This window comes from Microtus ochrogaster, unplaced genomic scaffold, assembly GCF_000317375.1.
Source record: "Microtus ochrogaster isolate Prairie Vole_2 unplaced genomic scaffold, MicOch1.0 UNK19, whole genome shotgun sequence".
Classification (NCBI taxonomy): Eukaryota; Metazoa; Chordata; class Mammalia; order Rodentia; family Cricetidae; genus Microtus; species Microtus ochrogaster.
Window position 1 is genome coordinate 5,124,403 of NW_004949117.1, and position 12,275 is coordinate 5,136,677.

Here is a 12,275-nt window from a genome sequence, read left to right on the forward strand (position 1 = left end):
TTTTTTTTTTTTTTTTTGGTTTTTCGAGACAGAGTTTCTCTGTGGTTTTGGAGCCTGTCCTGGAACTAGCTCTTGTAGACCAGGCTGGTCTCGAATTCACAGAGATCCACCTGCCTCTGCCTCCCGAATGCTGGGATTAAAGGTGTGCGCCAGGCTTTGAGTTCTTACTAACAACGATGTACATAAACTGGATTGGTGAGCTATAAAAAGCCCTCTCTCCATAAGCTGCCTCTTTGATTGGAGCATTTTTTATCATACACACACATACATGCACACACACACATATATACATACTAAATATATATGTATATATGTGCATGTATACATTATATATAAAACTATGGACAGTATAATACAGAAAACACGAAAAAATAATAGATTCAACATATAGTGATAAATGTGGAGACAGATGTTTATCAATTTAAACAAAAAAATTGATATAGGTATTAAAACACCACACATTACCTTATTAATATGTAGTTTTAATTTTAACATATCAGTCCAAAATTTAAAATACTAATTCAAGTAAATGACTAATTACTTTTTTATCTTGACAGCAAAAATAAAAGAATAGAGACATGCCTAAAAATGACATTGGAATGAATTGATTTCAGACCTGAAGGAAATTGGTGAGGTGAAAAAACACTGAAGTCAGCAGACACCTGAGAGTGAGGAGCAAAATCAACTAGAAAAGGGAAGGAATATGAGCACGAAGAAGACAGCAACGAGACCCAAGAAAGATCCGTGGAGAAATCACTGATGGGGACTCTCTAAGCTGTGTGAGAGCCGTGGAGCCCCGTGCAGTCTTAGCAGTGACTGCACTGTGCACCCTTACTAAAGAGCAAGGGTGAAACACAGCAGGTGAGCACATAAAAGGGTTTTACTGACCATGGCATACTGACCCTACACAAAAAATTAGCAAAAAGTCAGCAATCACTGATGTAGTTATAGCAGGTTTTATGGATAAAACCTGTATTTTTTCCTGAGTAAAGTTAACTATAATCATGAGATTTGTTAGATTATTTATTCTAACAAATTATAAATCAAACAAGAAGACTAGAATAAATTGTTACATAATATTAAGGAGACATTATATATGAAGTTTCAATTATACAATTATATGATAAATTGTGCAATTTATCATAAAAGTATTATTATTAATTGTTTTGGAATAGAAAATTTATAAATATTTTCTTACCCAGAGCTGGCTTCTACAAAGCATGTTCACTCTTAACTACTTATATGGGAGACAAATTTGTGTTTGTCTCCTTATTTATTTCAGTGATGAATACTGGCAAACGGCACTGCCCTTCACAATACTGCCAGCTGTTCTTACCGGACACGACCCCAATGCCATCATCACAGTCGTGGTCAGACACCTCACTGTCACTCACTCTCTTCGACCCTGCAAACAAGCGACAGCAGTCAGGAAACGTTACGGCTGGCCAAAGAAAAAATAGAAAGGGAATCTACGAAAGTTGAAAAATAAGTGAAAGTATTATAAATTAAACCCGAAGACAGACGGGAGGGCAGGAGAGCTACCATGTGCTCACCAGCACGGCTTTCACGGGCATTTCTTGAGGTTAGAAAACAAATCACAAAGAGGCAACATTAACACAACTATTCAAAAGCAAGTAAGACAAAATTCCTAAAAGGGTAAAGGTCTGAAAATATATTAAGCATGAAATATATAATTAAAGTCTATTGAAAAACAATTGATAACATTAGATGCTTCAGAACAAAGGCACATAACCTAGGTATATTTCAAAACACAATTAGGTTGTTTTCCAATCATTAGCATGTCACTTCTTAATATGGATAACTAAGAACTCTGAAGCCTAATTCTGTTACACACGGTCATTGAGAATTTCAGAAACAGAAATGGATGCATGACATATAGCATATCCATCCTTCTTTCTCACTATTTTGTCTGTTTCATCCATTGGTTCAAGAAGACAAGAAATGAATCCTACATAAAGCTAAGAGCTAGTAATGCAGTGGTGATTCCCAAGAGGTGGCCCAAGAGCATGAACCAGTTGTAGAACTGAATTACATTACAGTTTCATAAAGTAACTTCTGTGTTCTTGTCTTTGAGGTAAGGTCTCACTCCACAACCTTGGCTGTCCTGGAACTCACCAGCCAGGCTTTTCTCTCTCAGAGATCTGCCTGCCTCTGCCAAGGTCCATCTCTGGAAATGTTAATGTTAACCTCAATATAGCAAAACTGACATTAAGTTGAATAAAACAGAATTTTAATGTCTCAAGATGAACACAACTCTCACTTAAGCACGAAATGTACCCTGCACAGAAAGGATGCATGCTCAACACTTATTTTTGAGGACGGCACTACGGTGTCTCGGGATGGACACACTAGGCAACGGACCTCTGCCTAAGGTTTCCTCTACTTTGGCAGAGCTGCAGTTTCTCAGACTGATGCGTATTTGTCTTTCATCACATGCTACACACCACTCGCTGAGCACTATTTTAGGAGACAAATGCCTTCCTATATAGCTCAAAAAGAAAGCCAGAGAGCACTCAACACAAAAGGCTTCCAAAGCAGAGATAGCGAGATGTCTGAGGACTTTCAATATGGCCAAGGTTCTGTCAGAAGTACTCTGTATTTCCCCGTGCTCGTGTCTCTGTCTGCCCTAGGCCATGCCATTCTCCTTGAGAGACTTGTATTACTGCAATTGTATAAATGGTGAAATCAAAGACTGGAGCCCTCACACCTTGAAACTTGAATGCTTCTTCTATGGACTTGTATTTTTTAGATGAAATCTGGAATAACTTCCCAGTTTATAAAAAGGCCAGCTGGCATTTTTTTTATTATATTGATCAGCATGGCAAGAAGTGACATAATACTGATATTTTGACCCATTCACACAATTTCTCTATTTATTTATATTGCTTAATTTGTTTTCTTAACAGTGTTTAAGTTTTCATTAAGTATTTTATACTTTTACCAAATTCATCCCTAAGTACTCTCTATTTTGACATAATTTAAAATCATATAGGTTTTTACTTTGTTCATTGCTGATAAATGTGTGTGTTTATATAATATATGTGTATAAATATGGAATTTTGTTAGGTTTAAGCATATTAAAATATTTTCCAATTGAAGTTATTAAAAATCAGCATAAGTTTAGTGAACAGTTAAACAGTTTACCTCCCGAGTACAATATGTTGTACTATATGACAAAATTGCTAAAAAATGATACCTATAGCAAATGTAGCTTTGGTTTGTTTGGCTTTGGAAATAGGTCTGCCATACTGCTTAGGCTGCTTTCATCATCTGTGCACAGGCAAGGATGACCTGGGACTCCTGTGCAATTTTTGTGGCCTAAATGCTGGGGTTATAGAGCAGGCTACCACAGATCATGAGCAAAGATAGCTCATGTGCATTTTAATTAAAAAATGCTTCATGTTTTTAACACCAGCCACTCATAAGCAAAACAAGACATTTAAAATCACATCCACTTTGGGCCAGCAAGATGGCTCAATGATAAAGGCACTTGTCACCAAGTCTGACAAGGTGATTATTGAACCAAGGATGAAGTTGGGTTCTGATTCTCACAAGCTGTCCTGAGACCTTCACACACACCAATGGCATACACACATCTACACACACACAAAATAAAAATAAATGAAAATTTCTAAATATATCCATTTAAATTAAGTTTTATGAAGCCATATATAACAAAATACACTAAATGTACTTTATTGATGAAATAATACTATACTAAAGGATATAACTTAGACACATCTTTAGAAATAAAAATCTGTTTTAAAAAACAAGTTTTAGTGTCAAAATAATAAACACATAAACATGAAGGTACTGGAAATTTTCTGTAGGCAGTAAGGAAATGCCATTGACACGTTAGCTAGAATTTAATATATGCACAGCAGCCAAACAAAACACAAAACAACAAAGTAAACTACACTGTGCATATGAACACATGCATTCAACACTACACACACTGTGTTTACCTGAATTACATGAACACAAGACTTTATCTGGAAAACAATGTGGAGGCAATGTCAAAAATACAACTGATATTGTTACTGTTAAATTTGTGGAAATCTCATCTCTACTTAATACTGCAGACAATAAAATTCAACGTATTAAAAGTGTAAAATACCATACCAATTCAGAATAAGACAGAAACTCATTATATATGAATAAAAATTTAAATTAAGTTTATAGAAATTCTGACTAATTAAAGTATTGCGACAGGAGCGGAAACTAAAGGAGATAGACCAAATCAGACACGCATGACAGCTGCCCGACAGCGCTCCTGTGGGGACCACAGTTCTAAGACAGAATCCTAAATGCAGCTGATAACTGCTGGACACAGAGCAGCAAGCAACAAGGGAACCGAAACTAAGGGAAAATATTCCTCGTTTTGGAATTCTAGGTTTTAAAAATGGCAAGTTTAAAGCTGACCTCCTTTTAAGAAAAGGCAAGCATTCAAAATCTTAAGGATACAGTCACTTAAACAGATCATTTTAAAAACGTGTGGAAATAATCAAAAAGAAAAAGCATACAATTTTTTTCTCTATAATACAACTGACATTTCTTATGGGGAGAATGTAACACTGCAGCACAGTTACTAAGGAGGCTTATTTTCTAACATTGAAGTAAAGTTTGAAAAATGTAATCATAATTCTAAAGGTAGCAAATGAGGAAATAAATTAATTTGCCAGATTTTCACAGGACTGATCTGTTTTGTTGGAAGCCTACACAGTAGATCAATTACATAAGATACTTTGAAGAACAAAACAGAACTTCTTTTCTGGCTACAGTATTTGGAGTACCATGGGAACAGACTAAAAAGTAAGTACAAGGAACCATTTGGTTGCTTTTTGTTGTTGTTTGTTTGTTTTGAGGGTTTTATTGCTTTTTGTTTGTTTGTTTGTTTTAAGAAAGGATTTCTCTGTCTAACCCTACCTGTCCTGGAATTCACCCTGTAGAACAGGCTGGCCTAAAACTCACAGATATCCTCCTGCCTCTGCCTCCAAGTGCTGGGATTAAAGATGCGTGCCCTGTCTCCCACCATATAAAAAAAAGTCTCTAATTCTCCAGTGGCTCCTCTCTGAATTAAGGGTATGTGTTTCGAAGCTTGCAGACCCGAGCTTATTGCCATGCTGAAGTCAACACTGTAGGGACTGGGGCTGCCCTGGAGGAGCAGAAGGAAAGAGTGTGCCCTGGAGGAAGGCAGACTGCAGGCATCAGGAGGGACAGGAGGGTGAAAATGTTCTGTGAATAACAAAGACTCAGTCTCTGGAAAGTTCTAGAGTCCATCAATACTGTATCATCACCCTAAGTAACTCCAAATGTGCTATGCCTATGGCATAAGCACCAGGGCAAGTGGCTTTAGGAGGATTAGCATGCCGAGACGTGGCTTAGGGAACTAGCCACTGGACCCTGGGACATGGTAGTGAAGTCAATGTGGATAAAATATAGAGAGCAACTTCTGAATGAATCCTTTCCTAGACTTCCTAAAACCTCTAGGAAGAAGCTCTTTAAAGGTATCTCAACATTGCATTAGATATAATTTTTTAAACAGTGTATATCATATCACGTTGGTGAAAGAGTTACACTTCTTATCTAAAAGGTGTGTCTTGGGCCAGTCACACTATCAAGCCCAATAAGTATGACAGGTACTTAATGCTGATGCAATTAAAGCAATAAATATTTTAAAAACAAAAAATACATCAAACTAAAAATGAGAAATATATGAAATATGTTCATTCAAATAAGAAATTTAAATAAATTACCAGAAGTTTTTCAAAAAGGACACAAGAAAAACTGCTGTAGAGCTTGGATAGGGACATGAACACAGAGGGGTTTAAGACTTCAAACCTACCCATAACTACAGACAACTGAAGCCGATGTTCTCCAATGGTGTAAGAAAGAGCACTGGCTGACATCAGCAGCCTGTGTGCGTACATTATAATAATTAGTGCACAATGAACGGAATTACTAACCATTATTCTGGAATTTAGGAGTATACTAAAAATAGTGGCCAGAAAGAATAGACAAGTTCATTGTGAATAATATTGTAATTATTCCAACAGAGTAAGTTATAATAACATTTACAAATAGGGATGTATAAATGTATATGGTCTCATGAGGTTAAAAAAGAATATTAGAAGTTACTTTTAATTTTATCTGGTATAGTGCTTAATGGAAATAAAATTCTGATGATTAGAGAATCAATTTTTTAAAAGAATAATAATGATTGCCTGGGTTTTCCTGTGACTTTCAGAGGACTAATCTTTTAATTTTATACATAGCCAACAGCTTTCAGATTTCTAATGTGGCCACCTTCAGCAGAAAGGATCCATGGGAAACCAGTCGCTACTGCCAGGAATGTCTCACACAGTCAACAAGTAACATCATGGTATTTTCTCATGATTGGACACGTCTGACATCTCACTGATGCCAGTGATCTAGCACCTGACAGAGGTGATGCTAAGCCAGGGCCCGAGTGATCACACAGAAATGATGGTAGACCAGAACCCTGGTGACCACACAGAAAGAAGACACTTCATAAATAACAGAGCAGCGAGCATTCACCTCATCCCTCTATCAACTGTCAGAAGATGTCAAACTAATGTCAAGCTCTTTAAGTAGTGGTACAAAAGTTAGTAGTAGCATTTTTAAATCTGGAAAACACTATTAAACTGTGCAAAACTAATGTAAAAGGGCCTAACACAATTGCTAGTAGTTAGAAAAAGAACACACTGGATTGTTTTAAAATTAATCAGTACTGTGTGTGGGTATGTGTATGTGTGTATGTATGTGTGTGCTATGTTTGTATGCACATGTTTACCCACACATGGCTACAAAGGCAATGTGTGCATGTGTGTGGAGACCAGAAATCTATCTGCACTCCTCTTTGAGACATGGTCTCTCACTGAATCTGGTGCTCAGCAGTAGGGCTTGGATGGCTGCGCAGTGAACCTCAGGGCTCACAAGCCTGTCTTGGCTTTCACGGAGCGGGAAGCTGTGCCTACAGATATGCACCAGCTGCTGAAGAGGTTTCCAGGAATTTCAAATCACATCCTACGTTTGCACAGTGTTTTACAGGCAGAGCAAGCTCCCCAGCTTCTAAAATTAAAAAGCCCTTATGACCATACCATGGGGTAAGTAATGTCATTTCCATTTGATAAAGGAGAAAATCTAAGTATAGAGAAATCATCTGCCTCAAGTCATTAACTTATAAAATGGAAAAAATCAATTTAAGATGTGAAACATAATTTCAGCCACTATGTCAAGGCCATCATTTTATGTATTCATAAACTGTGATATTTTTAGGTATCTGCAGCTACCTATTAATGGGAGCTAATGTTAGGTCTCATTCCTACATTTAAGAGTTTAAATACTAATACCCCAAAAGTCGTGTTTATTTGATGTTATAGCATATAATATGCAACCAAAATGATTTTAATATTGTGAATGTGAATGCTATAGACATGATTAATATTACTGTTTTAAATTATTAAAAAAGCATCAATAGTAGCCATAAAAACACTAACAAATGCCTATTAGCACCTATAATGCTGTTTTCAAATTCTGTCAGATATATAATCATGATAGAAAAAGTCACCGCAAGCATGATAAAGTTTGCAAACTTACTTTGTAACCTGCGTGTCGGGCTCTCCCCATGGAGCTGTCTTCGTGGCAAATATGGAGAAGGGTGAGGGAGGGGTAATGAAGAGACGTCGTGGGTCTGGAGTTTGTACCAGTGCGGTTCGTCATCTAGCAGCGCGGTTTCCAGTTCTATCAGAATCTACAGACCGAAGACACAAAGACCTCGTCTCCCAATGGTGAAGACCTCTCCTCAGCAGTGTTATAACTTTTACAATATTATTACAATGATGCTGTCTCAACAAAACAAGGACATTCAACAGTGCCAAATTGTCAGCGTGTTTTGTCAGTAACTAAATAAGAAATACTTTTCCTTCCAAACTTTGTAGTGATTTTCTACTTTAAATAGTGACATCTATTGTATATACCCATCTATTGATCACCTCATTAAGAGGATATCAATTTTGCCATGACATGAGTAGCATTTTTTACTTTTAAAATGTCTACGAAAACTAATGTTTATATTTTATTTATATTTATATTTTATTTTCTAACTCAAAGCATTTCCATTTATAGTTATTAGTAGAAAAATAACTTCATGTTAATCAATAAATGAGGAAAAATAATTAACTTAAAGTATCTATTAATAACCAACCGTGTCACATTATTGATCTTTATTATGTATAAAAAATGACTATCTTTGTATTATAGGACAGATTGCCAAAGCTACAAAAGGCTAAAATGACCTCTCTCTGGGGTCACATAAGCTTGTTGTGTTCCTTAAGCCTTGATGTACACTGAACCGTACTGCGGACAATTCAAAACCAACACGTCACACCACCAGTCCCCTAATAATGTACAACTGCTTTATGTCATTCAAAAAGAAACAGGAAAAGTCAAGAAAGGATGCTTAACATATACCGTATGACATGATGATGTAATACGAATTTTTTAATTATAAAATAAATCAGTCTGTATAGATGGGTTAGTTTTCCTTCCTGGGGCTCTGCAAGAGTGAGTGGGTTTGTTGTTCGTGCTACACGTGGGTGTTCACGCACATGAAGTGGATCTGCCGTGTGAAGACAAACTGCTAAGTCACAGTGATACCGAGCTACAGGCAAACAAGCAAGCTGTTACTTCACTGTGTCTACATGCGCCCTGTACATCCAATAGCAGAGGCGCTATGCTACACAAGGCAATACATACGAGCCTTATAGCCTTACTTAAGCCCCTACTAGACGGGAACTGCATACTGGCATTATTTACACGGGGCCAAACAGGAAACTGAAGCAGGCCAAGATCGATTTGTTGAACAGAGGACGAGGAAGTGATTGTGCCAGAAACAGTCAAGGCCCATTGTTCTCCAGAACTGTATGGCTCTTCTCTCAAAATCATTCATAGCTTTGTAACTCTGTGTGTGTTTGTTTCGAGACAAGGTTTCTGTGCAGCTCTGGCTGTTCCTGAACTAGCTGTGCGGACCAGGCTAGCTCTACAGATTGGCCTGCCTCTGCCTCCAGAGTGCTGGGATTAAAGGCGTGTACCACCACTGCCTGGCAAGGTTAGTAACTCTCTAGGTGACATAATTCAGTTCCTATTTCTATGTCCTTCCTTTCATCTAATCAGGAAAACTAGGTAGAATAAACAAATGGAAGCGAAGAACTGATTGTTCTCACTATTACGTGCGAATGGCTAGAAAGTCACTTCTCTTACGCCTCTGGAATTTGCTCTCCACATTACAACTGGAAGTATTTTTCTCAACTCACAATTTAGGCAATCTTTGTCCTCATTAGTCAGGGGATTAATATAGGGAATATGTTCTGTATCCTTTTGGGGTTTCATTTCTTATCACTTCCTCAGCCAATTTGAGGCAGGGACCTAAACTCCGCCAACCCGAGGCTGTGCTACTCTCTGCAGAAATCTCACTGTCTTGACTAAGCTAACTTCTGTTCTTTATTGGTACTTCCTTTGGCTGTTTCAGTATTTCTACTACATATTCAATATCATAGCAATATCTGAATCCACAATGAGCTCTACACTCTTGAGGTAGGCCTGTGGAAAACGGTCTGATACCTTATATGGCTTACAAAGTATTCCATGAATAAATGAATAATTGGCCCAATAAAATAACAAGAAGCAGAAAACACTATATGAGACAATAACTCTATCAAGTGTAAATCAAACCTTTGTCATCATACTAAGATTCCCCATGCTGCTTATGTTAATGGGGTTTTCTTTATTGGCTTTGCTACTGGTTTTGGTATGAGACAGAGCCTCACTGGGATGCCCACACTGTACTTGAATTCCTGAATCAAATGTATCAGTTTCCTAGTAGCTGTGATTATAGGCATACAGTATCACTTACACATTCAGTTTTACTAAGAGTTTTAAGAACATTGTTTTCTTTAGTGTTGCTAAGGTTTATCTTAAGGCAGCTAATCCATTCTGCTAATAAATAAACTATGCATATATTTTTCAGACATTTAAATTCCTAAGTATTCCAGCGACAGTCCTTTAACAACAGAATGGTCCAAGAAGGTTCAACTTTAACTACTTCCAGGTACCTCTCCTAAGAATTCACTCTCTTCTTCCCGAACCCTAGCTTGATCCCAAAGGGTAATCTCCAGCATTCGTTCCCGGAATTCTCTTCGGTGGACAGGAGAGTAAATGAAGGTCTGGTTCCATTTGGGTTCCAGTGTTTTCTTCACTGTCTTTGTTCTTCTCTTGTTTTTATCACTATTTTAACAAAAAGAAATTATGCATGCTTACATAAAAAGATTTCGCTCTAAATTCTATCCATTTAAAGTTGCTCAAGTGAAATCACATATTTGTTTTCTGAAGTTAATGTAAACTTTTACTTACAGTTAGATTATGATACAATCGCATCATCTCTGTAACTTAGTATGAGCAACAGCTCAAATAAACCTTCTATTCACTTAAGCTAAGAGTTTAATTGTTAAAAAAAACATAGCAATGTTTACTTCATATACAAATAGCTTAGCTTAGCTAACAAGCAATCGTAGTACATATTTTATGAAATAACTATCTCAAATAAGAAATGCTATTAGTTTATTTGACAAAAACAAAAGCAAGTCTTTAAAAACAAGGAACACTGTTTCTATGCAAGGAAGCCAGAGTAATATGTGACGGAAACAGGAGCCAATCATTTTGACATACTGGGCCCAGCGGTAGGAGGCTTTCACAATTACTTTGATGGACTAGCTTGAGTTAGAAAATATTTTTAAACTATGTCACTCATTAAATGTATTTATTATAAATTACATTTATAAATTACAAACATGTATTATAATATCATTATGACATTAGCTGCATTAAAATATACTAAAATAAAAATTAATGATGGACAATTGGTAAGTGGACAATTAGCTCTAATTAGAACTGAATCAGAAGAAGGCTGGGAGAATAAGTCTTAAGCTTAAGGAAAGAGAGAAAGAACGAGCTCTCACATAACTAAGAGCCAAGAAGGAATGCTTCCTCAAGTCCCTCAAAACAGAGCACACACAGCAGATTCTCTGCCAGCGCCACCTCCTCCTCCAAATAAACTGTGATAAAAACCTTATTTTCAACAAAGTAGAGAAATAGGCTTTGATTTTCTTAAAAGTGTAAATGAAGCCCTGAAAGTGCGTCATAGAGTTGAAGTCAAACAGTAAAAAGGGAAGAACTGTATTTAATAAAGACTAATCTATGGGGGTATATTTTAAATAGATAGCTAAAATAAATCCTTAATCTCTACGTTATTGAGAATACAATAAATATGTGCTCAAAAAATCTAATCTGCAGCGAACTTTCTGACCAGCAGGAAGGAACAGCCACCAGACGAGGATTCTTCTCAAATCACGCTTTATTGGAGCCTCTTGGTTGTAGGGAGAGCAGAAAGCAAGGGGGCCAGAGCCCTGAACTATAGCTGCTTATATAGGGAGTCTGCCTAGCAACTTTTGATACTTTGACACTTTAACTGCTTTTCTGGAGACCCACCAGCAGGAAAGAAAGCAGGGGAACATCCCTGTCAGTTACAGACCAGGATGTTCCTCTGCCGGTCAGGGGAAGTGTGGGCAGCTAGATTACAACAACGTGTGGGCAGCTAGATTACAACAACTCACCCTGTTTTCCGGTGGAAGAACTGCAACCCTAATATGGAGTTATCTATCAAGAGAGGCTGGGACCAAATGCCATCTTGTAATGGCAGCTATTCAAATCGGCTCCCAGCACTAATCAAAACTTTATTTTCATTCTAGGATTTTGCCTTCAGTTTAACTTAAAATAACAAACATAAATTTGACATTTGCATCCAAATTCTTTTAAAAAAGGATTAAATATATTTGTGGTCATAAGCAACTTTACTTCAAAATATTACTTTTATAGAACATGGAACATTAAATAGAAAGTAGTTTTATGACTAACATAATTGGAATTTTAGAGCAGATATATCTTCTATGTCTCATGGACATTCTGGGAAATCTTAAACTAAATATCAATTGTTATTTTATATATTCAAGATTTCTTCCTGAGTAAAAGATCTATTTGACAAGAACTTTAAGTCTTTGAAGAAAGAAATTGAAGAGGACACCAGAAAATGGAAGGACCTCCCTTGCTCTTGGATTGGGAGGATCAACATAGTAAAAATGGCAATTCTACCAAAAGCAATCTATAGATTCAATGCAATC

At 36.8% G+C, this 12,275-nt stretch overlaps 1 protein-coding gene across 37 annotated transcripts in view; it reads right to left on the minus strand.

The window, feature by feature from the left end:
- Positions 1-12,275, minus strand: part of Rims2 (regulating synaptic membrane exocytosis 2) — a 392,861-nt gene that overhangs the window by 178,594 nt on the left and 201,992 nt on the right. For all 37 annotated transcript variants that reach the window (XM_026789435.1, XM_026789445.1, XM_026789437.1 and 34 more), the window contains 3 exons: positions 10,155-10,326; positions 7,642-7,795; positions 1,337-1,405 (listed from right to left, as the gene is read on the minus strand). In XM_026789435.1, coding sequence (XP_026645236.1) covers positions 1,337-1,405; positions 7,642-7,795; positions 10,155-10,326 — 395 coding nt within the window. The remainder of the gene's footprint in view (positions 1-1,336; positions 1,406-7,641; positions 7,796-10,154; positions 10,327-12,275) is intronic.